Below are 25,912 nucleotides of genomic sequence, written 5' to 3'. Positions count from 1 at the left end.
TTGCCGCTGCAGGTACTTGTTGCTCCGCTGTCAATAATAGGGTCTTCACTCCCCTTTACTTGGTATGCTCTTTTGGGTTCTTCTTCAAGCAGGTATTTAAATCAATCACTGATTTGCTCTCTCAATTCGACTCGGCACACGTTCTCAACCGCTTGATTCCGTTCGCTGGTTTGGTGTGCGTTTAGCTCGTACGCCCGGTATACTCGGTGGGCGTTTCGTTGGTAGGTTCGGTGGGCGCTATCTCCGGTAGTTCCTTTACTACTAGCGCTCGAATCGCTTTCAAACTTGGATTCTGCGTCCGCTGTACGGGCTTTGCCTCTCAGGCGGCCTTTGTATCTTCGGCTCTTATCTCTGCCCGTTCCATACGTTCTGGCCTTGCCGTGACCCTTCCAGTGACTCTTTCCCTAAATGTCCTCCCGGGTACTGCTTCTGCTTCGCTCTCTGGCCTTCGGAGCCTTGCAGTCTCTCGCGAAATGGCCTGCTTTGCCACACTTATAGCATCCCTGATGCTTTACTTGGCTAGCAGCCTCTCTAGTTAATTTAACCTTGGCGTTTTGTAGCATGCTTTCTTGCTACTAAAGTCTTGATAGCACTATCCCACAGGTAAGGTTTTCTTGTGCTAGAAGCAAGAACTTTATAGTATTATATCCTAATAATAATCTATCCAGGAAGAAGATAAGAATAATTATACTATTAAACTTTACCTTCCCACTGCTAATATCTTCTAGCTTAGCATGGTACTAATCCAATTGCTGCATTGCCTCTTTAAGGCTCATCTCTAGATCTATCTGCCAGCGTGTCACCTTCCTTATCGTGTTGGTGACATTAACCTGGGTTCTTTGCTTGTACTTCTCCAGCAGGTATGCCCATATCTCTTTAGATGTCCTTAAACTCTGCACTGAAGCCTTATCTTCCATCCTTAGGTTTTAAAGTATATATAACTTGGCTGTTGCATCTAATATTCTCCATCCTGGATCCCCTAGGAGCTTCGTTACCTGCGACATATTCTCACGCCAATTATATATGTGCTCCACAACATTCCAGCAACCTTGTATCTCCAGGAAGATTCTATATTGGGCCTTCCAGCTGCTGACATTCGTCCAGTCCAACTTCTTAATGTTAAATGTGGCAATCTTCTGTGGTGTCACTACCTGGTAGGCAGGAATTACTAATTCTTCTAACATCCTGGATGTCGATTCTTTTAACCTTAGTATCCCGGATACTAGTTCTTTCTATATTTATTTGCTAGGATCTTCTCTCTTAATACCACTAGTGCTTTAGATTCTCTTGTCTGGCATGGTATTCTTGATTGTCTTGCTTGTCTCGCGCGTCTTAATTAGCTTAGTTCTCTCGACCATATTGCTCGCCCCGGGCGCCGTCTTGGTTAGTTCTATTGTCTCTATTGGTTCGTTAAATGCCCCGGGCATGCTCCTCGAGGGTCCCGCTAGGTCTTCAGTATTCTCTCGGCTCGAAACGTATCTCCCAGTCTGTGGGTCTCGTTCTCGTCGGGCTGGTGGCATCCGTCGTGTTCGGTTCTAAACGTGGTGGTTCGATAGCCCAATCAGGGATAGGTAGGCAGGGTGTACGGGCCTGGCCACCTTCGCAAGATCGAGGATCAACACGCCGCGTACAGAGTCGTTCTGCTGAATTAGCTGAGACGGTTAGTTCTCAAGTAATCCCCCGAGGTGCTAGGCCTGCTGGTTAGGCACGACGTAGCAGCCCGGGCTCATAACCTGTAACGAATCGTACAGGCCCAGGGGAAGGAAAGGGGGGCAGAATGACGTCTGTATCGACTACACGCACGTAGCCTACTAAGGAGCGGATGCCTTTAACGATAGGGCTCAATTCTATTGCTTCGATAGACTCTTGTTGACGATGTCTTTTCTAGCTATTGAGGGGTCGAATCCTCAGGGGGTTGGAGTAGCTAGCGGCCACGCCGCTAGTGATCACATGACCTTATAGATTCGTATCATATATAAAGCGAGGTAGGCTCCCATACTCGATGTTCTTTCGTGAGGATACTACTTCCAAACTTTCCTAGCTCCGCGTCCCAAACCAATTACTTGAACCATCCTTTGTGCCTATTCAGTCTTGAGAATCTACAAGAGCCTCCTACATATTTATCCCTTTGCAAACATCTGGGTGCGTGACTTCTTTGATATTCAGCATGGACAAGAGCCAGAGTACAAAGACTGGGTCTGGCCAACAACAGCCGAAAGATAATAGCCTGAATTACTACCAAGAGCGGTTAGTATACTTGAACACGAGAGCCGTCCGAGACCTCAAGGCAGCCAAAGGTATGTTTGACTTCACGCTTCTATGATTATCAAGCTTTGACCTTGGCCGTACAGAGCAAGACGCGCGAGACGAGAAACAATCCCAACAGCCTCGAAAATGAGCGCAGAGTGGTGGAAGATACCGGGCTGGATCCCTGGCATGCATGATGGATTTGATTTAGAAGGGTGTATTTTGCTGACTTTACTTGTTTTCCTTGGGTGCGACTGAATTCCTGCATTATATCTGGGCCAGACCCTAGGCGTTGTACTGGGGCGCTGGTTTATGATACCATGTCTTCTGTGGTTATATCGGACGGTTCTGGTCAGTGAATGGGAATATTCTTATTTTAGCGTGCGCACCTAACTCACCCTGGGTAAACTCTGTAGATCTGAGCTGATAAAGCTGATCTGTCGCATCGGGACCTGGACGAACTGCTCCGCCTTGACCGTTGTGATTTCACCTCACCGAGATCTGAAACAGTCCTCCACAACTTATCAAGACCCGTCAATAGCCACCAATAGATGAGCGCTGGAAGAGACACGCCATGATCCTGCACCGGCCTAGAACGTATATGCATGGGGCTCTCCAACAAGTTACTTTGCTGATCTGCCCAGTTCTGGATGCGTGCATCGCGACTACCGCGTCGCAGGCGCTTACCTGCAGCTCGGCTTGCCGCCATCTCCCTGTTTTTGAGCTCCAAGTCCAATGCAGCTTGGTTGATTAGGAATTTGCTTTATGCAAATGGATGCTGGCTTTTGGTCAATGCATCAGGAGTCATGTCATTGGCCTGACCTATACAGACAAGACCTTATTATGATTCAGCTATCCTCACTTCTTGAATATCCCTCGCAATTCGGGCGCGTCGATCGAGGATGACAGAACCTTTAGCTTGAGACCAAGAATACACGTACATCGAAGTATTGAATTTCAGCCTCACTTCTCTTTCCTTTTGATTGGTACCCCGGATCGATGAAGGTGTGACGCGGCGTTATTGGGCCAGTTGTCGCACGATAGCGATGCCACTGCACGTGGTAGCCAGGATATCCTTGCTGCGACTGTTTGTTATTCGAACCTGCACGGCGATCTGAGCGCCTCATTTCCATTAGGTGCTTATCCAGAGCCTCGATCCTTCTCTTACCTAAGGGTCGTGTCGTCCTCGACAACTGCTTCAGTTGTAGGCTATGGGAATGACTTGTCACAGCAGACCAAGTATTAGACTGTCCAGATACCAGTCCCATGCGAGATAGTGCCTTGCTACTTAGCACTTCCGGCTGCGATGCTCGGCTCGCATCCGGTCGATGCTCGAATTATACCCGGTGATCGGCGATCAGCGATGTTCTTGACGGATGTGGCACCGCTTGAAACATCCATCAAAATCCATTTGCTCGCCATGATATTGACCAGGGTCGAAGCCCGGACATGGCCATCCTGCCGTTGCACGTTCCCCTGGAGCGATCGCGATAGTCCAGTTAGGAACCACTGATCTTGGCTTGTCGATCCATAAAAGAACGAACATGACGCGCGACTACAAATTGGGCTGGAATGGCCGATGCAGCTCTCAAGCCCATTATATGCAAGGCTACCCGCGTGCCCTGTTCTATTCCCGCTGACTGCTTGCCAGACCTATCGCAGTGCATACAATGTTGCATTTGCAGTATCTCGCAGATTGGCCGTCCAACAATAGGGGATACCCACTACGGAAATAGGATATATGCAGGACACAGCTTGACCGCTCATCTGCGCCGGAGAAGCCGTGACTTGCTTTATCTGTTAAACAGCTACACCCAAAGCATACAAAAACTATCGCGGTCTCGCTTGATGACCTGGGTGGCGTTGGTGCTTCTTAATATATACGCGACGCGTAAAGATCGTGGGCGATGCACCAATGAACAAGAAGCTGACTGGAAAAGAGAATACCAGCCCGAGTCATGAGTATTGTCCGTTCACCATCCTAAGGTTTAACCGAGTCATCTACAAGCGGTATGGATGTGACTTCGCCTAACGTTTCCCTATCAAGCAATGTAACATATATTGTGCATCCCGTCAATGGTCGACCGATCGATGTCTGGGCAAAATATGTCTGTATGTTCAACTAGTCAATTTCGAGCCAGAATGATTCTGACCAGGGACTATCGCACTGATGCGAAGGTCATCCCAGAGTGTATGCTGCGTTTTTATACGTTCGTCCGATCAAAAGCGGCTTTACGTGGTTTTGATCAACTGCGATCAGACTTCATATCCGTCTCGGCGACCCCTAAAGCTGGTATAGCATTGCACAATCTTTGGGGTGCTCGTCTACTCTGGAGGTAAGCCTGTTATGTAGGTGGTTTGGGTCTAGCACAACAATCGGTACCTTTGAGCTAGAACGTTCGAGGGGTGTCCTTGAGAAGTTGAAGCGACCTTTTCAATTACTCTACTGTAATATAGTTCTTGTTAGGGGAAAAAAGACTGCGTTGCCAAGGTTACGTATGCTCTTGCTCTTGATCATCGACTTTGGACAACGTATAAGGAGCCCGCTGGATGAGTACCAAACAATTGGATTACACTAGCCTGGCCATGGCTAATCCCTCTCTTCAAGATACAATTGCTTAGGTACATCTGCTTCAACGTGAACTGGAAGGTTATGTCTGCGGTGCAAGGATACGAGGTCTTCCCATGCAGCTGGGATCTGGCATCCGCTAGAGGTTCGGCACCTCCTTCGCTGTCCAGTCCAAGGCGCCACAACAATCAAGGCATCAACATTCTAAGAAAGTCTATCTGTATCATGTCTTTACATGGCGTCCATTGAATCGGGAAGTACGCTATAAGGTTCATCATAGCTATTTCCACCACACATCCACGTCCCCTGTCACCGTAGCACATGGTCATGACGCAGTACGACCTCGCCCGAATCCAAAGCCCTAACTTAGGGCCCTATCGTCCATTATGCAGCAAGAACTCATAATTCGAGCACGCATCCAATATACTCCCTTTGAGCACTACTGCCGATGAAAGTGATGCTATCCCGCTCCCCGATTGCGCAATACGCATCGTGGGTCTCAACTACTCCACAGATACCCCGCGATGAGTACAAGAAACGGAGAATCTCATTCCTCCAATCTTCCTTTTCTCTCGAGGACCTTGGAACTTGAGGTGTTGTACCATGAAGTACCTTACCGCTGCTGAGAGAAATGAACTGGCTGGCGACTACTTCGCCCCCGAGGGACTCTATGAATACACCAAGAGCCTGCCCTTTCTCGGCCGCGTCACCAGTAATGTGTCCACCCTTGTCGCAGGCTTATGGGCGGAAATACTACTAGACTATGAAGTCGGCGCGTCGGGCTTAGCAGACGGGGCCTGGATAGAGGGGACATTCAAGTCCTACTGCGTACGTACGCACCAACCAGATCGAACCTTCTCACACCGAGACCGTGATCTAAGTGTTAAAATCAGGACTGGGCCCTTTTCCAAACCTCAGACCCAACAAAAGATAACTACATCAGCGCCACCTACATCCCCAATACCCTCCATCCAGGCCAAGAGCCAGCAACAGTGCAATCACTGGGTATTCGATTCGACCAAAAGGGCCACGAGCGGCCGTTCCAAAAAGCCGTTATTGTTGATATCCACGACGGGTACTTGAATCCAGGCGATAGGATCCAGATCCGTCTTGGTGATCGACGGTTTGGGGGAAGGGGGACGAGAGTGCAGTCTTCTATTGAGAAGGGGTTCAAGTGGCGGTTTTATGTTGATCCTGTGGGGACTTCGTGAGTTGACCTCTTCAATCTTTCTGTTGAGACTTTTAGGGAATTTGTGCTGATGGGGTTTGTCTGTGTCAAGGCGGTTCGCGCCCATTCAGCCTGATATAGAATGGGATATTGTGGCTGGGCGTATCCATAAGCTTCAGATTTTATCGCCGAGATTACTGCGTCCGGATGTACCGTTTAAGGTTCATACTCATGCTGAAGATATCTGGGGAAATACGACGATTAATTTACCGAGTCTTTCGTTCAAGCTGCGTGTGCTATCCAAAGACCAAAAAGCCGTTATCGAGAAAGCGACACCTGTCAATGAGAACGGCTGGACAAACGCCATATTCTCCGACCTCACTATCCATACCGGCGGAGATTATACACTTGAGGCATTTCTACTCAACACCGAAGAAACTATCCTGGCATCGAAGAAAGCCTACCTAAGTATATCCTCCCACCTCCCCATCCCCAAAATACTATACGGAGACCTGCACGTCCACTCAGACGATACAGTCGGCACCGAGTCATCCAGCTACAACTTCACATACGGGCGAGACATCGCAGCCCTCGACGTGCTTGGCTACACAGCAAACGACTTCCAAATCACGCAAGAACGCTGGGACTCTACGCTGTCCCTGATAAAGTCGCTTAACGACCCCGGTAAATTCGTGATATTTCCAGGAACAGAGTGGTGCGGAAATTCCGCGGCTGGAGGGGACCACAACGTTGTCTTTCTCGACGAGCCTGAGAGCAATCCGCCTGAGTTCCCACTTGATAAGCAAGGCAATGTCGCGCGCTCCTTTGAGTGGTCTGAGCATGGTCCGAAGGACCTTGTACCTGGCGCCTGGCCTCTAGACGAAGTCTACGCGACCTATGCACATGATCCAAATTCACACCTGCTTATCCCGCACGTGGGCGGGCGCAGATGTAACCTCTCCTGGCACCATCCTTCTCTCGAACGACTAGTCGAGATAGGTAGTGCATGGGGCCACTTCGAGTGGCTTCTCCGTGATGCGCTGCGCCGAGGATGGAAACTAGGTGTTTGCGCTAACTCCGATGAGCATCGTGGACGGTGCGGCGGTGGTGTTCCGGGCACTGCGGTGTTTGGGACTAGAGGTGGGCTTACGGGGATTTTGGCAGAGGACTTGAGTAGAGAGTCTGTTGCAAAGACTCTCAGGGCGAGGCGGACATTCGCCACGACGGGCGAGAGACTCGTGGGGTTGGTTTTGGTCGAGGGTAGCAATGCGGTGCAGGGTGATGAAATCGATGTCCCCAGAGATCAAGACCTGAAGTTGAACTATCACTTCCTCGGTGAACGGGGGTTCTCCTCAATCGAAGCCTTCGACGCCTCCGGTCTAATCTGGAGCAGGAACTTTTGGACCGAGGCCGAGAGTGCGAACCCCAACGTACAGACAAACAAACTCATCCGAGTAACCTGGGGCGGAGCACGTCTCTACGACCGCTACCGCGAAGCAATCTGGACCGGCACCATCAAAGTACCCGATACAAGCTCTATAAAATGCATAACCCCCTTCGGCGGGCTAGAAGATAACCCCGAAGACTACGCCCATCTCATCGATGACAACACAATAGCCTTCTCCAGCAAAACAAGCGGCGACCTCGATGGGGTGAACATAGCCCTAGCTGAAACCAACAGTACCCCGCCTCAGACGATAATCATTTCCGGCTCAATAGACGGGTACGTCAAAGTCGGCGATCCTCTAAAGGGGAACCCGCATAAGCCGCAACCGACATTCTCACTGGATGTGTCGTGGGATGAAGCTCTTAGACCAGGAGGGAAGAGTATCGAGATTGCGGGTGGAGCGGAGCTGTTTGTGAGTGTTGAGGCTGTGCCTGTTGTTGAGTTGCCGAGGGGGGTGCAGGGTGTTATGACTGTCCAGCCGCCGGATTGGGGCACCGAGAGTGTCAAGGATTGGAAGGCAAAAAGTCGCACTCTCGAGCTGTCTATCTTGTTGGGAGGGAGTGGAGTGGAGGGAAGGTTGTTAGTAGTCCGGTGTTTTGGAGGTACGTTTAAAGGGCATAGAGGGGGTTTTGGAAATTTAAACCCAGGAAATAGAAATCAACTTCCGTTTAGGCAGTTATGTGTATACTAGAGCATGTAGATACCGAGCGGAAGGAGAAAATGCAATCGCTGGAGCAAACAGGTCGCTGCTTGAGGGCCCTAGGGGATATATATTTGGGTAGTTGCATCTGAATGAAGAAATATAAGGACGTACCGAGAATATCGGTCGAGCAATTATAGGTTGGACAGTTGAGATTCTGCGCTGGTTAGTATACCCACTGCTCTGTATTCCGTATACTTCCAGCATCTTGTTGTGCTTGTTGTGCTTGCAATAATTAGTAAGTTGATTATGTAGGCGTGATCAGCGGCCTCGGAGGAACTTCTATCCGCCCAGATTCCCAAAGCAGAAAGTCCCGCGAGGCTCCAGCTCCAGTCCATCCACTCCGGTACCAACGTTCATCCGTTCTCTTTCTCAAGTCTGATGACATCAAACTTGAGTCTCGGCCATGTGGATGACAGCCAACCCGTCAGCATGATTTGTTTGAAGAGCCTCGGTCGGCACTGAAGGATCGCCTCGAGTTCCCCGCTAGTTGGCTCAGCATCGATCGCCAATACGAGCTGGCCAATGCCATGTCCCGAGATCATCGTCAATGGCCTTGGTCCGGGCCCGCTGAAAGTTTCGAGATTCCATGAGATGTGTTATTGTTGCTCCGTCCCCGCGATGGATCTTCAATGTGATCTCATAAAGCGACTCCATCCCACCCAACTTCGAATCCAACATCCAACCTGATGGCGCTCCTCGACCTGGCTGAATCATACCAGCGCCATCTGGCCGTGGCCGGTGCTGTGTTTATCCTGCTGTCGCTCTTATCCTATTTCCAACGGCGATGGCAGCAGCATCAGTTTGCCCAGTCAAACGGGTGTAAACCCATCAAGGGAGTCCTCCCTGCCTACGATCCTTTCTTCGCAATCGACAGGATCCTTCGCATGAACAACTTGGCCAAACAACGGAAACTCCTCGAGAGCAATGTTCAGCGATTCAAGGAGTTTGGTGACACCCATCGCGGCAAGCGCGGGCTGTCTCCGATCTTCATCACCCGTGAGCCGCAAAATGTCAAGACCATACTGTCCCTGAAGTTCAACGACTACAGCCTGGGTGATCGCATCAAGACCTTTGGGCCGCTTCTTGGCCATGGGATCTTCACCACCGACGGCGAGGATTGGGCTAGATCACGTGGCATGGTCAGACCCAACTTTGTCAAGGACCAAGTTGCACACCTGGAAGTCTTTGAAGACTTGATGGATGACCTTTATGCACTGATTCCTACGGACGGCAGCACTGTCGACCTGCAGAGCCTGTTTTTCGGCTTCACAATTGACTCAGCCACTGAATTCCTGTGCGGGCACAATGTGCACAGCTTGAAGAAACGACGATCACAGGTTGTAGACGACAAACCCGATTTTGCGACGGCCTTTGACTATTCACTGGCGAACATTGCCACGAACTCGCGTCTTGGTCCGCTGATGTTCCTGAACCGCGATCCGAAAGCCGTCGAAGCGCGTCGCATTTGCCGCGAAATGGTCGATCAATTCGTCGACAAGGCCATGGTCGCTCGAGAGAAGTACGACGAGGAGAAGGCTACCGATGAGTCCGAAGAGCGCAGGTATATGTTCCTCTATGGACTTGCGATGCATACCGGTGACCGCTCTCGCATTCGAGATGAGCTGATGAACATCCTCCTCGCCGGCCGTGACACGACCGCATCTCTTCTTGGCGCATTGTTCTTTATGCTTGCCAAACATCCAGAAGTCTGGGCCAAGCTTAGGGAAGAGGTTGCTACACTTGGAGGTCGCGCTCCGACATATGAGCAGCTGCGGGATATAAAATATCTGCGGTGGTGTCTCAACGAGAGTAAGTCAGGCAACCAGCGTCTACATACCCATACTAACCTGTACAGCACTCCGTCTTTTCCCAGTCGTGCCGATCAACTCACGCACCGCCATCCGGGATACTGTTCTACCCGTTGGTGGCGGCCCCGATGGTCAATCACCTGTCTTTGTGCCCAAGGGAACCATTGTCGGATATAGCACATTTGCTATGCATCGTCGCGAGGACTTCTTTGGCCCTGACTCTGAAGAGTTCCGCCCTGAGCGTTGGGCTGATCTAAGGCCGGGATGGGAGTACTTGCCATTCAACGGAGGACCCCGAATCTGTGTAGGTCAGCAATATGCGTTGACGGAGGCGGGCTATGTCACAACGCGTCTTGCCCAGCGATACTCAACCCTTGAAAGCCGCGATTCTGAGCCCTGGGTGGAAAAACTCACTCTGACCTTATGTTCCTTCAATGGAACGCAGGTGGCCCTCCGTCATTAGAAGTTATTTGATTAGCGCAATCTCTCTCCTTATGAAGAAAAAATCACCTAAGCAGACTCGGCGCGTCTTACGAGATCTTGTGTTTCTCCGTCGTATTTGCGACTATAGTTGTTTAGCTCCCCCGCAATCTCCGGCTGCAGATGCCAAGTGCGCCAAGCTGTCTGAAGGCCTGAATTTCTCCGGTGCGGAGAGCATTGCATAGTAATTTCTCCGTCTCCAACAGTCGAGGTCCCTAGGATCGTCAGGTCGTGCCCTAATATGGTCTAGCCCGCTGCAGTATATTGATTACCCCGGCATTGTGTACAGGCTAAAGCGTGAAGATAAAAGCCCAGCTCGCGCAGCTCAATTTATCTCACTCGCACCCTCAACCATCACAATGCGTGTCTCTTCAATTGCAAAGGCAGCCACCCTGCTGGCCGGCGTAGCCAACGCAGCAAACTACACGGAATGGCTCGCAGAGTCCTACTTCAGCAAAGGCGTAACCTACTCGCGCAACTACGCTTGGGCAGTGCTGTACACAGGCATTGAGTACGCCTACAACAAAACTTCTGACCCAACTTACTTTGAGTACATCAAGACTCAAATCGATGCCGTTCTCAACGACGATGGAACCCTAGTCGAACCAATCACGGAGACACTGTCCCTAGACGACATCCGCATCGGCCGCAACTTCCTCTACCTCTGGACCGTCACAGGCGAAGAGAAGTACAAAATTGCGGCTGACGGCCTGCGCCACCAACTTGACTTTACACCCCGCAACCAGGACGGCGGATTCTGGCATCGCCGACCTACGTATCCTAATCAGATGTGGCTTGATGGCCTATATATGGCCTCTAACTATTACGCCCAGTGGACTGCGTGGTTTGAGCCGAACAATAAGACGGCCTGGGATGATATCATTCTGCAGTATGATTTGATTGAGGCGCACACGCGTGACAACAAGACCGGTCTGCTTTTCCATGGATACGATGCTAGTGGCGTTGCCGTTTGGGCCGGTATGTGCTCCTCAATTCTAATACTCCTGATATATACTGAGGTTGTTGAACGGTATAGACCCAGTCACCGGCGCAGCCCCACACATCTGGGACCGCGCAGTAGGATGGTACTTCGTCTCCCTCGTCGAACTCCTCGAATACTTTCCCAAGACACACCCCGGCTACGCACGCACATTGAAGCGCTACCAATCCCTCGCTGCCGCCGTCAAGAAATCCCAAGCCGAGTCTGGCGGGTGGTGGCTCATCCTCACGCAGGGCTGGACCGACGATCCCAGGAACTACATTGAGTCTAGCGGCTCAGCCATGTTCGTTTACGCTTTGCTCCGCGGGATCAGGGAGGGATTTATTCCTGCTGCTGAGTATGAGGCTACGGCGTTGTTAGGTTATGATACGCTTGTGAATGACTTTGTTTCGCATAATGCGAACGGGACGATTAACTTTGAGGGGACGGTTGAGGTGGGAAGTTTGAGTGGGAATGGCACTTTTGAGGTATTTTCGCTCTGAGTTTGTTCTTATTTGAAGTTTGATTGCTGATTATGATGTCGCAGTACTATGTCTCTATTCCACTTGTGATCAATGATTACAAGGGAGGCGGTCCTTTCATCTACGCTTCTTATGAGCTTGAGGCTTACTGAATGGTCGACGCGGGAAGATGGTTTAGGGCTGACGAAAAGGATGGAAATGAGTAAAAGCTAGCTAGCTAGTAACCCCATGACGAAAGGATATTCATGGCACAAGTAGCTCCTAAATCCAATTCTACCATGGACGAGACACTCCTTCCCTAAGGGTTCTCCACGAACCTTCGAGCCTTCAAATATTCGTAATCAACCATAGCTTCCCTAGCACACCTCTCCATCTCCAGGCCTAAATCATCTTTCAACCCTCCACTTCTTCACCTCCCTATCCAAATCGACATTTCTCGCCGATTTTTTCTTCTCAACACCAGTAGATTGATCAACCGTCCCCTTGAAAACCTCCACAAACGGATGCTCAGCCTTGCGCTCCACAGCCTCCTGCTCAAACCTCACACAACTCGCATCTAATCCAATTTCTCAGCGAGATCAGTCACGATCGTAGGGGCGCCGATAATATCGTCCGCATCAAGAGCAATCGGTTCCCATTTGGACCCGGAGTCATTCGTATTGTACCAATCATACAGATATCTTGTATGATAAAACGTCATGAGCCGGGTTGATCCCCCCCGAAGGATGTTGTCGTCCATTGCTAGAGGACCCATCAAGCTCTGAACCTTCAGCAATCCCCGGACAAGAGAAGGAAAGACCAGCGCCGGATGCCGAATCAGGTTGCCATGAGGCTAAGAAGGACGTTTGTAGAACGGTGGGATTAACATGCGGTTCTTCTTCCACGCAGAACGACCCGTCGCCGTCCGGGTCCGGGTCGCCGTGCCCATTGACATTCTCTTCCCCGTGCTCGGCCCCCAAAGCTAAGTCCCAAAGGAAATCACAGTGTTTCTTTGCGAAGACGATCTTCCATTTTCGTTCTCCGGCAGCCGTATATCCTTCCGATTTCTCAAGACGCTGCTGTATGACTGTCCATATCCATATTTTCCATCATCGCTCCACTTCGCAAACGGCTTGCCCCGGAGTCCGGCGCTAGCGGGGCCATACCAGGCTTTGAAGGATGTGCAGACGTTGTCTTCGTTCCAGTGCACTTTTCGTTGGGATGGGAGGTTTAGGATTCGGAGGAGGAGGTGCGATGTTGTTCGCGGTTGGGCGAGGAGGAGGATGCGGCTGGGGGGTTTTTGAGGGTTGGGTGGTGCTGGTGGTGGGGACTGTCTTTTTGGTTGCGCTGGTGAGGGGTAGGACCTAGGTTGTATGAAAGTAGGTAGTTGAATAGGTTTACTCTGGCAATTGAACCAGGTCATTTTTTAGTACTCTCTCATTCTCTGAACTTGATGTCTGCAACGTCGATGCCTATGAGAGGTAAGGGAGGCGTCCCCAGGGCGCAGCTCGCAAGGGGATATTCCTTCGGGTAAAGCTCGAGTCTTTGTCCCTTGCATACGCCCAATGAACCTACTCGATACGGTGGGTTTCAAGAGATGTAGGGTCTGCAAGACACCGCTCTTTCATGGGGTGAAGATGATTCTCGTCATGGTTGGCGTGTGGCCAACCCTCGAGCCACGCAGAGTTTGGTCGATGTGGTTGTTTCTCAAAGGGATGGAAAGCGGAGCAATCCAATACTGGAGAAATATATAGATTCTTTTACTTTGGATTGAACAAGCTGATAAGCGATCATCTTTCGAAATTCTTATCTACAGACAATTTCGAATTAAAGATGCCGCAGCACAGAATGAATACAGGAGTTCAGTGCTTGCATTACATTGGAAGATCCACTGCCACTACATATGTCTTCAGGATGAACTAGGGGCTCCGGCGAGCAGTGAGTTATACTCCCGCTGCCTCAATTCAATGCTCACAAAACTGACTCTGTACAGAAATCCACACGCGTGATCTCGTCATATTATGCGACGAGCTGAAGCTCGTGTTTAGGTCGGTGTTCACTGAACTATGTAAGCGGAAGAAGCAAGGTAGCCGAGTTGACGCACCTGTTGGACCAGTGCCTGATGCCAGGCTATCCTTCTGAGGCAGTTGCGCAAAAGAAAATTTCAGAAGCTGGGGAGTGAATAAGAGGCCACGGACCATACACCTCAGTTTTGACGGATGGGAAGGCTCGAAAACGGCCGAAAATCCGACGCTGGGAATTATGGAACAATACAGGCGTTGTTAAAACCCGGTCAACTATTGTTACCACATTTAGTCTGGATGTCGGACCGCGTTTATTTCCTAAGACCTGAGGACAAGGTCATCTATCAGTGTGCGATCCTGCTATGAAAAAGAGCCAATGTCGAATGTAGTCGGACTATGATTTACTTATGGAAGTTCAGACTAATTCCATTCTCTTGGGAGAACTGAGTTTTGCAAGGCCAGAGATTTTGCATTTTGTAGGGCTAGGAGACTCACACTGGCAAATCCCTGTCTCATTAGTCAGTGGCGTGGAGAAGTGGTTTATAAGTTGGCCAGATACACAAAAGGCTACCGCTACAAGTAATTGAAGACGATGGGTATCGCAGTAAACAACTTCATGACGAGAAATATGAGGCCGTGTAGTATAGAATGTATGTGAAATGGGCTCCTTGCATGCCAGGCGATATTTCTGTTGCTAAATAAGGGTACTAGGCACGATGGAATGATGCGACTTGAAGGCGAGGTTATGACATTTGTGCAAAGGGAAGCCCTTGCATATTGCGCATCATCAGCGGGAAAGGCGTGATTCATGAAACTTACGGTGGAAACTTCTTGTCCGAAGCACTGGACATACTTGAAAGACTACTACTACTGTCATTAGGGCTTTGGAAGCGGGGGCATAATACCTACAGATATCCTGTTATCTCTGAAACTCATTTAGCTGATATCGTGTGCTTGCAGTGAGGGATACACTGTACTCCAAATGTCCAGGGTGTAGATACGGCACTGCGATACTGTTGGAGTAGACGGATATCGATCATGATTTAGTATGTCACCAATGCAAGACTATAATGGCGTCATCCAAGAGCGGGTACTTATAGCAATCCCATTGTCCGTGACCTGATGATTGTTCTGCTTCTGCTTCCTTTCGATGATCTTGCGTGTTGAGCTACTGGTTAATGGTACAAGAAAATCATGGAAAAAGCCATCACCAACTCACTCACCGAACCACCGGGCGTAGGGGCGGGGGTTCAAGTTGTTGAAATTTTACAAACCGAGGCCACGCCTGAGAAAGAGAAGAGGGTTCTTTGTAAGATTGACTTGCAGTTAGTCTGTCCTTACCTTAAATTTTCAGTCTAACATAACTGACCATCTTTGTCATATAGTATCCTCCCCGTTATGTGCCTCTGCTACATGCTGCAATACATGGACAAAGTGACTTTGGGCTACGCTACGCAACTCAACCTACGCGCAGACCTCGTAAGTCCCTCCAGACATCTTCTACCTACTCAAAGCACACCCGCCCTAACATCACCACAGGACCTCCACGGCAGCGAATACAGCTGGTGCTCATCCGTCTTCTACTTCGGCTACCTTTTCTGGAGCTGGCCAAGCAGCTACATCTCCGTCCGATTTCCGCTGGGCAAATACCTCGGCGCCTCCGTCGCAGTATGGGGCGTCGTCTTGATAACGCATGCGGCGTGTAAAAATTTCGGCGGGCTCTTGACGGCCCGGTTCTTTCTGGGTGTTACCGAGGCTGCTGTTGCGCCGGGGTTCTCGCTTATTACGGGGATATTTTATAAGACGGAGGAGCAGCCGTCTAGGTATTCTAAGCTCTCCAAGTAATGACCCAATTGAAAATGACTGACAAATATGTATTACAGAATGGCTCTATGGTTCCTCGGCAACGCAATCGCAAATATCATCTCTGGTCTAATTGCCTACGCCATCGGCAAAATTGACTCGCACATCGAATCATGGAAGCTGCTTTTCATCATTCTAGGCGCTATCACAGCAGCATACGGCATCTTACTAGCTCTCGTGTTACCGGACTCGCCGTCCACAGCGTGGTTCTTAAGCCTTGAAGAGAGAAAGATTGCCCTTCGTCGAACAGTCGAGAATAGAACCGGCGTCATGGATGAAGGCGAGTTCAAGGTTGACCAGATGCTGGATGCTCTTACAGACCCGCAAGCTTGGTTACTTGTCGGATACAGTTTGACGCAGAATATTCCGAATGGGGGATTTAGCTCTGTATGTTCCAACCCTGTCCAATACAGCAAACAAAGCTAATATTTGGACTCGATATAAACAGTTCAGCAGCATAATTATAAACGGCTTCGGGTTCAGTGAACTAAACTCCCTCCTCCTCTCCGCTCCCTCGGGCGGTTTACAAATCCTCGCCTTGGCCGTAATTTGCTGGGCATCGAAATATACCAAGAAAAGCCGAATTATCCTCATGATCATCGTGATCCTCTTCGCGCTCGTCGGCGTCATACTAATGAATACACTCCCCGACTCCGATAAATGGGGTCGTTGGACGGGGATATTCCTCCTTGGTCCGTTTGCAAGCAGTATACCGATCTCACTTAGCTTGATTACATCGAATGTGGGTGGGTTCACGAAAAAGGCAACTGTCTCTGCTATGTTATTCGTCGCATATTGCACGGGGAACATCATTGGGCCGCAGTTATTCTTGGATAACGAGGCGCCGAAGTATCCTGTCAGTGCTTACCCTACTCTGACATCCAAGGACCACTTTTTTTGATGTCTTGCTGACTTTGTATATAGACCGGCCTGAAAGGTGTTCTGACAGGCTTTGCCCTAACAATATTCTTCCTCGTCCTGCTTTACATCTACTATGAGTTTGAGAATCGTCGGCGCGATAGGAAATATGGCCCTGTTGGTCAGGGTCAGGGTCAGGGGTCTATCGACTATGTGACGGAGGACTTGTTGAATCGGACTGATAGACAGATTCCGAGCTTTCGGTATACCCTTTAGTGTTTCCATGGTCAGGGCTTGTGTGCCTCACATCAAAGCGGCAATTAGATCAAAGGTCTATACGTTTTATGTTGAAATACTGGCATCAGACCACCCAGGACAGAACTATCTCTCTGTTGACGTCGTGATCAGGTCTACCCTCTGGGGAACTTTACCTAGTAATCGTTTCTTCTAAAGCTATATGCAGCGTAATTACATAGCAAACAGCCCAGTGACGTGATATATAAGTAACTCCCGATCTAGGAAGGTACGCATGGGTAGGTACGCAACACGTCGTCCCTTCCTAAGTTAAAGAACCAACTGTCGAAACAAAATAAAGAAGGTACGACTCCGCATCAATATATTGTACTGTGGGGGAAGGAGCGCCCGGATCTCTACCTCAGCACCCCCCCCTCTCCTTCCACCCTTCTAACCATCTGCGCCGCTTTGCAGGTGGTGGTGATTCTGATCACAGTTCGCCGCGCTTACTGGGTAATTAATCTCCTGAAAGATGTATAAAAATGCGTCTTGAAGTATTAATCTACATGGCTCTCGGTGAGGAGGGTCATGGCGCAGCTGCGTATTATATATTGATCTCCTTATCAATTACCGATCAGCCCTTCACTAGTCTCAGGCAGAAGACGCCTGAGGTCATAAAACACGAGCGGTTCCAGCCAGGCCGTTCATAGCTCATTTGCGAAACATGCGAGATATCTTCCCCGTGAGGGACCGGCCCCAATTCCCTGACCACTCTTCAATATCACCCCCCGACGACCCATCCCCCGTCAGCGCCAAACACTCCCTCACAACCTTGAAAACAACACGATCAACCTCCCGATCACTCTCTGTCGAAAGCTCAAAAAACGACGCACTGAACCGCCCCGCCAATGCACGCCCCTCATCCGCAGAGACCATGCGTATCGCGGCATCAAAGCCCAGCACACCGGTATCAGCAACAACGCACAGCTTGCAACCTGCAGGCTCTTCCTGCATCATGAGTTCCTCAAGAGCCTGTCCCACACCCTCGAAAGATTCTGGCGAGGTCACGTCGTAGACTAGGATGATTCCGTCGGGTAGCTTGCCGTCGAAACAGTGCAGCTCGCCGACTTCACTGAGCATCTTTGCTCGCGTGGTGACTTGCGCGCTCGTTGAGCTTACGCTGCAGTCTCTGGCATATTTGGCGCTTTCACTTGCTGGGGTGCCGGTAGCGAAAGCGCGCGCGACGGCAGCGCGGTTGAACTGGCCGATTAGTTAGAGTCTGAAGAATAGGATGGGTGGGTCTGGATGATTTTCAGCTATTTACCCTGTACAGAAAGTCGGTGGTGCTTTGACAGTCGCCGAGGAGAAGCAGCTTCACTTTGCTCATTATGACAGCTGTGGATAGGGCATCGTAAACATGAACATAACTAGGTACGCGGCTTAAACAGGAACAAGGATTCCGAGTGAAAATCGGTTTGACACTTTCAGGGGAGAGTTTATTGTTCCATGGTACGGACGAATGGAAGCTAAGGCGAATCAGGCTTGGTTCGATCGGGTTTGATTTTGGCCACGATAGGGTCTTGCAGATTCTATCTACCACTGATAAGAAGATAGACTGCACTTTGCTGGCCTTTTTCCAGTATGAATTAACTTCCATGGTACAGACAGGCAGTAGCGGTTCTTGCTAATGAACATACCAACCAGAGCCAGGCCATATGATGTCAATTTGTGGTAGGCAACGAACCACCCTTAATCGGCGCAGTTTTTCGATACACCCTTGATAATCCAGAAAGGAGTTGATAGCAGATGGCATCAAACGTCGATCCAACGTCGATTGGGCACTCGCTTGTCCTCATGGCCTCACCTTTTCTCTCTACGATATAGGACAGACGAAGTGTCAAAAGTAAGGTGCCCTAAGGCACTAAATTGGCGGCAACCTCTACCTACCTGAAATCTCTGCACCTCTACTAACTGACCTTTACTACCGAACTATGCAAGGGTGCAGAGGCATTTACCTAGCAGAGCTGGATTACTTGCCTCTTAAATGGTCCCTTTAACCCCCTTGCAAGTATAATTTTAGACATAAATAATACGCCATGCAAAAGTTATTCTAGGGGGCCCAGTTTGTCGGCCATACAGTGTGTCTCGAAATCGGTCTGACCTTCCAAACACAAGACAATTGTTTGCCAGCCCCACTGCCTAGGGCCTAATGCGAGTTGATTATTGAGCTATTCAAAATACCATCCGCACTGAACAAGTCCTTTTTTCGAACCAGCTTTGTTTGTCACCTGTGATTAGATATGCATTGTTATGAAATGGAAAAAAAAATAAAAAAATAAAAAAATAAAAAAAATAAAAAAGCCCATAGCCCAATCTGACCGCCGTCCACAACACAAAGTGATAGCTGTCGTCCATCCCCAATTCATCCCCTCACAGCCCACGAAGGCACCTTGGGCTCCCACGGGTTAAAATGCTCATTATTCCTCGCATCCCACGGCATCCACTTTTCCAGTTTCTCTCCAAGCCTATTCAGATCACTATGCGCACTGCCCCAATCATTATTCAGCAGCTTCCGATTAAACTCGCAGGGCATCTTCTCCAGCGAAACAAGCGGCGCCCGAAACCACCGCCCGGTATCGTTCTCAATCTCATCGTCCTTGGCCTCGGCCTTGCGCAGCGAGTGCGTACCCGACGAACCTAGATGGTACACGATCTTCGGGTGCGAGCCTTCGAACCGGATCGTGGACGAGTAGTGCGTCGTGTAGTCGCCGTGGGCGGACCACGAGACGAAAAACACTTGGTCGTTGAGCGTCCACACGATGACGTGCTCCCAGTCGTGCTTGTGTGCGTTTAAGAATCCAGTATCGACTTCAAAGTAGTACCCGTACAGATACGCGCACCAGCCGTTGTTGCAGCGCTCACGGACGTACGTCTGGCTGTGGTCTAGTCGGGCCTTTTCCCGGCATCCAAAGGGTGCGTAGGGACCGCCCGAGCGGATCCCAATCTCGCTGTCGCTGGCGTTGGCCGCGAAGATGACTTGCTCGTCATCAGTGGCGGCTCGAATAATTGGCCCTGGACCTGGAGGACGGGGTGGAGCGAGGGGTGGGTTGATACCAGAGTTGACCTTGTAGTCTTTGCCGATGGCCGCGGTCTGGTAGCAGCTGTCCCTGTCGAAGTCAAGGACGGGTTGGAACTTGATGGCGAGGTCGCTGGCGGTGTCTTGGAACGGGGTGAGGAGCTCTGCTAGGCAGGTTCCTAGGAGCGGGATCAACAGGGCCAGTTTGAGAAGGTTGAGGGACAGCATTGCTAGCGCTGAGGTTGGGGGTTCGGGGTTGGGAGTTGAGTCTGCAAGCTGAATTTGTAGAATCGTGGGTTTCTGAAGCGCCCCCAACCGCTTGATATATTATTCCAATTGCTGTTGTTTATTCAGAGGTGCCATGCTTGTCGCAGCCAGCTGAATGCGATTAATCTTCAAAGCCTCACCTGAATCGCAGGCCGTGTTCTCAATGCATGAGGGTCAGAGCGCCTGTCGTATTGTGCGACGCCACAAACACTTGGCTATCGAGTCTAGTGATACTGTAACAGCCCTGCCGTGGATAAATCCATGACAGGTCGTCATTATGCATTTTATAGCGCCCCGTTACTCTTCTAGAACTGGCGACCGTTTGCTTGGCAGGGAAGTTCAGCCCTAGCTACGTGGCTGGCCTGAACCCCCTGACGTGTCGTCGGCTACTTTGCCCTTCATGCACGAGGTGCTTAGACCAGCAGAGGAAATCCTGGATTGGCTTTTCAGGGTCCTGCCAGTAAGGGTCTAGAACTGGGTCAAGAGCTGGCATGTGTGTTTAGCTGCAATTCCCCCCGGACAGATTCTCAGCCCTCGATGCTTCTCGGACCCCCACGTCATCCTTGCATCGGCGATTCCGCTTGCGCACTTTGCAATTCGCAGTCAGCGCCACTACTGTCCAAGCAGTCATGGCATGACTTTGCAGCAGATAAGCACTGCAGCATACGATGCGGTGCACACTTAAGGGAGAAAACAGCCGATAGTGCTGAAGAGAAGGCCGGAGAGCCTCGAGAGCTGAAATGCACACCCGGTGCATGCAGGGTTTTCTGCTCCATAATACTACTAGGGTCACAGTCCCCGCACCTCAGCTGGGTCGACAGACTTCCCAAAGCCCATCATCCATTCTATATCACGCAGGTCTATAGCCTGTCGCAGTTTCAGCGCCGGTTGCACGAGAAGTGTTAAAGAAGAACCCTCGCCCGTTCTAATAGCAATTGCTCGTGCTCGTCCATCAACACTGCCTGCCTGCCTGCCTGCCTGCTCCTCAAGCGAACCTCCAGAATGGCGACACTCAAACAAAGCAACATTATACTCCTCCTCTCGAGTCTACTCTCCCTCTTCCACCTCGCGACATCCCAAAGAACCCCCAATGAAAACCTCGTCCTCGCCGACTGCGGTATCGGCCTCGGCGTCAACGGCGGCTCCACCTCCCGCGAAATGATCTACTACCCCGGCGACGTCTGGACGGGCAACGGCGCCGACACCAACAAACCAACAATGATGGTCAACATCCCCTGGTCCGGTTCATATCCCTGGGGCCAAAAGGGCGGCGTGTCCGCACGCATGCCCAACGGTGACGTGTTTACCGTGCACATTAATTCGGACATCAAGGACCCCATTGCTGCGGGTGACGCGTGGCATATGTACGAGATGAACTTGCCGCTCAAGTGCTATAGTTATCATCAGGATAAGGTTTATAAGCTTGATGATGGCAAATGGTGCTCGAGTGCGTATGTGTGCAATCATCGAGGCACGCCCACGCCGCATGTCAAGCCGGCTCCGGCGCCGAGCCCGGGGCCTACGCCAGTGGTTCCGAGTCCGCCATCCGGGGGTGCGATTTGTGATGTGTTGAATAATTAATATGTTGGTGTTGTTGAGGTAGGGGGGAGGGGTTGATGTGTGTTGTTATTTGTGGAACAAGGAAGGTGCTGAAGCGTTGCATGTACCCGCTCGATTCATATTTTGTCATGGCATGCAATGGTGGGTATTTGTAGTTCAAGTATTCGGTGTGTCTAATGTTGCTACTTCCTTTTTCTTAAGAGAAATGGGACTTGGAGCTTTGCATGAACGCGGAGGGGAATTCATCATGTTGTCTTATATGATCCTTAGGAGTATACCTAACGATAACGAATGCCTCTAGCAAGTATGTATGTATTCGTGTGTCTCTTTTATCTATCTTGCTATCACTACTTATGCTGTAGAGTATTATCCCGAAAACCTTGCCATTCTTTTAACCTTTAACTCTCCTAAATTGGCTCCAAAAGCCTCTCCCAATGGCGCCGACAAACGCCATCCGGCTCCAACTAAACTATAAGTTTCTCCCTTTATACATAAAAACCTTAAACCTCTTCATCAACTCCCCATTAAACCACACCACTGCTCCATGCTTGATATCTGTTGCAACCACGGTACTCACAGGTCTCTCACCCTCAGCATGAAAATGGAAGAGCTCGTGGGTCGATGGTGTATGCACTCAGGTACGGCCCGGGTGACCAGCTCGTCGACTTCAGTAAGGGAGAGCGTGTTGTCACTGCTTGAGAGCGAAAAAGGTCCTGTGGCTTTTAGGGTGATGGTGTAGGTTATCCCCTTGCTCCCTTTGCCGAGGTTGATGTGGTTGTTAGCGGATAAGCAGGCAGGACGGGGTCCAGGAGAAGCGGACGTCGCGATCTTCACTCCCGGCATCAGGCACAATAACGCGGTTACCTATACTTTTCTGCGCCGGCGCTAGAGGTGAGAAGAAATTAATACTTAATGCCAGAGTCTTAGGGTTAACTTCTGGCCCCCAACTCCCACTCCACGCGCGCGCGGACTAGTTTTTTAAGAATATAAATATTACTTTTATTGTTTTAGGTTACTACTATATGCCTTAAAAATCTTTTTAAATTTTTCCTAGTTTTTAAAGAGGTGGAGCCAATAAGTCTTAGTAAGTATTAATAGCCACTTGCAAGCTAACAATTCTTTTTTAAAGTAGCCTAAAAGATGTGGTTTTTCCTATTGAATATTTAAACTTAAAATAGCAATATTTAAAAGGTATAAAAAAGCAAGAGGGGGATTTTTCATATTATTTATTTATACTAGTCGTCCACTGATCTGGATGACTATCACTTGTGTCGCTTGTATCGCACAAAAAACGCTCTCGATAGTTTCTATCACGAAGACAAATATTTCAAAATCAAGCGCTACGTAATGGGCCATGACGGAGAGATGTATGTGCCGAAAGAGGTCATCCACGATCTATTATTTTGCTGGAGAAAAGGAAGTCTCAAGCTTGCCATTCTTCCATCGATAAGACGTAGTGAATGCTGATCGCATTTGACAAGACGCTCTCACTTAGGGCAAGAAATTTCTGGAATATCAGAGAATAACGGTTGTGGGCTGAGCTCAGACTCTAAGGAAGATAATACAAAGTCCCATACATCTGCGCAGTACATCACTAGTGAAGTGACAGTGGACATGAACGGGTGTCCCCAGTGAAAATTTCCAAAGCACAATCCAAGACAGTACGATTTGCATTCCAACTACTTCTACACCGAATACTCGCCCAACCGATCGGCTCTAAGGCTCCGCAAACTGTGGGAAAAAGAGTACTGGTTGGATGAATATACACGACTTCAGAGAATCCAGCACTGCACTAAGGCCGATTCTTTCCTGTCTAGCTGGGTTGATGGCCGTGGGGAGACTTACTAACCGCGAGACGGGGATCTCGAACTGTTGCCGCGCAGACTCTTTGCATACGCCCTGGGAGGCCGGAAATTTATGGTAGTAGATATACGTAATTTGAAGCCGGTGGAGGACCAGGGAATCCGAGCACCAAGCTTGATCATCAACAAAGATCATGAGAGCATGTTACATGCACTGATCGAATCACATCTCATAAGGAAAGAGCTTCATGAGACGCTGGGCGTCTATGGGACCAACCAGGACATCATCGCAACTAAGGGAAGGGGTTAGTCATTCTCTTTCATGGGGTGCCAGGTATGGGTAAAAAGTCAACAGCGGAGAAATTTGCACATTCTTTCAAGATACTCTGATTCCAATTAGCCTTGTATACTTCAAAATAGGCGGCTCGGAAATGTCTTTCGTATAGGTCAGGTCTGCAATAGCGGTAAATGTGCGATTCGTCCTAAAAAAAAAATGTAAGGCATGCATGACCATCAAGAGGTGGTTTGTTTACAACGTCAACCTTGTGCATGCGGTGGTCGAACGGGAGAAAGTACCGCCACGACTAAATGATGATAGTATAATCCTTCTCCATCACTACTCAGATAGGAATGGATATGTCTGTGCAGTCAACCTACCCTAGCAGCCGATAGATATCCCCACTTCGCTCAAGTCTCTATTCTTCTATGAGATCTTGAACAATGACTCTAGACCACACGCACAATTGACAGTTGACGGTCAACAATTAGCTGTCGATAGTAATACTCACTTTTTCCTAACTGATTCTTGGGGACGTGGCGTGCTGGCGCATATTATGGGCTGATCCGAACGAACTCGATCTAGGCAAAGTATACACTGTGCTGTCGAAACAGGTTACCAAACTTGAAAATGGCATGCTTGACTCACTACAAATGGCTTTCAAAAGTTCGCAATGAAAACAAGACGATATGTAATGTCATTATTGCGCCAAGATTGTGTAGATTGAGACTGAAATACACAGCAAACGGCATAACGCTGCATCAAACATTTGAAGTCTTAGGCAGTAGTATATAGGTACAAAAGCAATGATATACAGCATAATATAATCAGGGAACCCAAGATCGAGTAGAGACAGATAGCATCAAGACGTAGTTAGACCAAAGTAACAGGACAAGAAAAAATCAATAAGAGAACCCGAAAAGTACGCTAGAATTGCAAAAGCTCCAGAGACTGCCTCCCAAGATAAAGAAGAAAAACAAAGGAAAAGAGCCAATAATGATCACCATTAACCAAAAGTAACCTGGCCCAACCGTGGGACCCGACAACTCCTTTCCAGAATTGGAAGATTCAACATCAAGTACTGCTTGACTGCCATCGTCCCGGTAGGCTGCTCCCGTCGTCATCCTGGCCGCATCAAGGGGCTCAAGTATTGCTTTTCACGTTGATCCAATTGATATGCCAACCGTCGAGTCGCAACACTGGTCGCATCGGAGGACTCAAATATTCTGACTCCAGGACGATTGAAGATATTGGAAACCAAGACCGGATAACAATACTGGTCAAAATGAAGGGCTCACTGATGCTCGGGGAACGGCCTACCCGGGGCAACGACACCCCCTAAGGCGCTTCTTCATTTCAAGTTAGTGGTGGGTGAAGACCTTTTTCTCTCAGATGTCTCCATGCATGCTTTAACGTGGGCAATGTGAATGTCCCTGTCCAGAGTCCGGTGGTAATCACGACCGCAAATATATTGCAGGTTATATCCTCTATCACACTTCTCAGGGTGGCGCAGATAGTTGTCTCGGCGCTCACCTGGGAACTGTCTACCGCAGCTGCCACACTGGAACAGAAATTGACTCTGTCTGTGTGCTTTTGTCGCATAATGTCTATTTCTGCTGCGCTGTGTCAGGAAGCCTTTGTTCAAGCACCCAAATTCACAATGATACCTGTGTGCCCTAGCTTCATGGTACCTGGGTGCGTGTTAGGTTGCCAATGGTAGCAAGACTTACAACGGGTAGAACCTACAGTAGAGCGGCCTTCTCCTCGAAAGCCTTGCCGCAGAATTTGCATAGGAGCAGCGAGGGAAGAGAGGGGGCGTCGACATGATATGGTAGGAGGTTGCGGTGAGAGGGACGTTGCTTGATTTCAAGATTTGCGGGTGGAGTTGACGTAGATCGCGACTTCGGTGTTAAAGCATTATGGAGTTTCGGCGAGGAGGTTGCGCAAGTGAGTGTTGGGTGAGTAGAGGTCTCTGAGAATGAAGGCTTAGGGTTCGTATCAATAGTCTGAGGCGATGCACTACTTTCTGAATAGGGTAGGTGGGGGAGCGGGAGTAGTAGACAGGTTTCTCGTAAATCACGCGGCTCAG

General features: G+C 49.6%; 9 protein-coding genes across 9 annotated transcripts; 5 read left to right on the top strand and 4 right to left on the bottom strand.

The window, feature by feature from the left end:
• Nucleotides 1-5,419: 5,419 nt before the first annotated feature.
• BDV14DRAFT_207298 (uncharacterized protein) lies at nucleotides 5,420-8,043 on the top strand (the record flags this gene model as incomplete). The annotated part of the gene is made up of 5 exons (XM_073775111.1): nucleotides 5,420-5,644; nucleotides 5,710-6,023; nucleotides 6,097-6,257; nucleotides 6,291-7,892; nucleotides 7,940-8,043. The coding sequence occupies 5 exons, from the start codon at nucleotides 5,420-5,422 to the stop codon at nucleotides 8,041-8,043; spliced, it is 2,406 nt and encodes an 801-aa protein (XP_073621851.1).
• A 429-nt stretch (nucleotides 8,044-8,472) lies between these two features.
• BDV14DRAFT_23645 (cytochrome P450) lies at nucleotides 8,473-10,593 on the top strand. The gene is made up of 2 exons (XM_073776350.1): nucleotides 8,473-9,943; nucleotides 9,990-10,593. The coding sequence occupies exons 1-2, from the start codon at nucleotides 8,821-8,823 to the stop codon at nucleotides 10,403-10,405; spliced, it is 1,539 nt and encodes a 512-aa protein (XP_073621850.1). The 5' UTR covers nucleotides 8,473-8,820; the 3' UTR covers nucleotides 10,406-10,593.
• Nucleotides 10,594-10,637: 44 nt separating this feature from the next.
• BDV14DRAFT_185801 (glycoside hydrolase family 88/105 protein) lies at nucleotides 10,638-12,172 on the top strand. The gene is made up of 3 exons (XM_073770725.1): nucleotides 10,638-11,400; nucleotides 11,459-11,889; nucleotides 11,949-12,172. The coding sequence occupies exons 1-3, from the start codon at nucleotides 10,782-10,784 to the stop codon at nucleotides 12,033-12,035; spliced, it is 1,137 nt and encodes a 378-aa protein (XP_073621849.1). The 5' UTR covers nucleotides 10,638-10,781; the 3' UTR covers nucleotides 12,036-12,172.
• Nucleotides 12,173-15,080: 2,908 nt separating this feature from the next.
• On the top strand, nucleotides 15,081-16,883 carry BDV14DRAFT_206207 (MFS general substrate transporter; the record flags this gene model as incomplete). The annotated part of the gene is made up of 6 exons (XM_073774870.1): nucleotides 15,081-15,211; nucleotides 15,272-15,365; nucleotides 15,426-15,709; nucleotides 15,770-16,136; nucleotides 16,198-16,605; nucleotides 16,674-16,883. The coding sequence occupies 6 exons, from the start codon at nucleotides 15,081-15,083 to the stop codon at nucleotides 16,881-16,883; spliced, it is 1,494 nt and encodes a 497-aa protein (XP_073621848.1).
• A 525-nt stretch (nucleotides 16,884-17,408) lies between these two features.
• BDV14DRAFT_185798 (uncharacterized protein) lies at nucleotides 17,409-18,395 on the bottom strand. The gene is made up of 2 exons (XM_073770724.1): nucleotides 18,166-18,395; nucleotides 17,409-18,101 (listed from the first exon to the last, which is right to left on the bottom strand). The coding sequence occupies exons 1-2, from the start codon at nucleotides 18,226-18,228 to the stop codon at nucleotides 17,553-17,555; spliced, it is 612 nt and encodes a 203-aa protein (XP_073621847.1). The 5' UTR covers nucleotides 18,229-18,395; the 3' UTR covers nucleotides 17,409-17,552.
• A 717-nt stretch (nucleotides 18,396-19,112) lies between these two features.
• Nucleotides 19,113-20,426, bottom strand: BDV14DRAFT_185797 (NPP1 family protein). The gene has a single exon (XM_073770723.1). The coding sequence runs from the start codon at nucleotides 20,143-20,145 to the stop codon at nucleotides 19,264-19,266; it is 882 nt and encodes a 293-aa protein (XP_073621846.1). The 5' UTR covers nucleotides 20,146-20,426; the 3' UTR covers nucleotides 19,113-19,263.
• Nucleotides 20,427-20,600: 174 nt separating this feature from the next.
• BDV14DRAFT_23629 (uncharacterized protein) lies at nucleotides 20,601-21,064 on the bottom strand. The gene has a single exon (XM_073776349.1). The coding sequence runs from the start codon at nucleotides 20,939-20,941 to the stop codon at nucleotides 20,684-20,686; it is 258 nt and encodes an 85-aa protein (XP_073621845.1). The 5' UTR covers nucleotides 20,942-21,064; the 3' UTR covers nucleotides 20,601-20,683.
• On the top strand, nucleotides 20,601-22,128 carry BDV14DRAFT_185796 (uncharacterized protein; the record flags this gene model as incomplete). The annotated part of the gene is made up of 1 exon (XM_073770722.1): nucleotides 20,601-22,128. A coding segment is annotated over exon 1 (575 nt), but the record flags the coding sequence as incomplete, so codon positions are not given.
• A 2,935-nt stretch (nucleotides 22,129-25,063) lies between these two features.
• BDV14DRAFT_23609 (uncharacterized protein) lies at nucleotides 25,064-25,606 on the bottom strand. Its single transcript, XM_073776348.1, has 2 exons — nucleotides 25,570-25,606; nucleotides 25,064-25,514 (listed from the first exon to the last, which is right to left on the bottom strand). Exon 2 carries the CDS (start codon nucleotides 25,423-25,425, stop codon nucleotides 25,180-25,182), a length of 246 nt encoding a protein of 81 aa, XP_073621843.1. The 5' UTR covers nucleotides 25,426-25,514; nucleotides 25,570-25,606; the 3' UTR covers nucleotides 25,064-25,179.
• Between the last annotated feature and the right edge of the window lie 306 nt (nucleotides 25,607-25,912).

The sequence above is a fragment of the Aspergillus stella-maris genome (genome assembly GCF_047715825.1).
Source record: "Aspergillus stella-maris strain CBS 113639 unplaced genomic scaffold BDV14scaffold_125, whole genome shotgun sequence".
Classification (NCBI taxonomy): domain Eukaryota; kingdom Fungi; phylum Ascomycota; class Eurotiomycetes; order Eurotiales; family Aspergillaceae; genus Aspergillus; species Aspergillus stella-maris.
Note: the sequence above shows the minus strand (reverse complement) of the source record. Positions and strands in the feature narration are given on the sequence as shown.

Coding starts and splice junctions, on each gene's coding strand:
- BDV14DRAFT_23645 (XM_073776350.1), top strand. CDS start 8,821: ATGGCGCTCCTCGACCTGGCTGAATCATACCAGCGCCATCTGGCCGTG. Junction 9,944..9,989: donor GCGGTGGTGTCTCAACGAGA/GTAAGTCAGGCA, acceptor TAACCTGTACAG/CACTCCGTCTTTTCCCAGTC.
- BDV14DRAFT_185801 (XM_073770725.1), top strand. CDS start 10,782: ATGCGTGTCTCTTCAATTGCAAAGGCAGCCACCCTGCTGGCCGGCGTA. Junction 11,401..11,458: donor TGGCGTTGCCGTTTGGGCCG/GTATGTGCTCCT, acceptor TGAACGGTATAG/ACCCAGTCACCGGCGCAGCC. Junction 11,890..11,948: donor GTGGGAATGGCACTTTTGAG/GTATTTTCGCTC, acceptor ATGATGTCGCAG/TACTATGTCTCTATTCCACT.
- BDV14DRAFT_185798 (XM_073770724.1), bottom strand. CDS start 18,228: ATGAGCAAAGTGAAGCTGCTTCTCCTCGGCGACTGTCAAAGCACCACC. Junction 18,102..18,165: donor CCACCGACTTTCTGTACAGG/GTAAATAGCTGA, acceptor CTAATCGGCCAG/TTCAACCGCGCTGCCGTCGC.
- BDV14DRAFT_185797 (XM_073770723.1), bottom strand. CDS start 20,145: ATGCTGTCCCTCAACCTTCTCAAACTGGCCCTGTTGATCCCGCTCCTA.
- BDV14DRAFT_23629 (XM_073776349.1), bottom strand. CDS start 20,941: ATGCACCGGGTGTGCATTTCAGCTCTCGAGGCTCTCCGGCCTTCTCTT.
- BDV14DRAFT_23609 (XM_073776348.1), bottom strand. CDS start 25,425: ATGCGACAAAAGCACACAGACAGAGTCAATTTCTGTTCCAGTGTGGCA.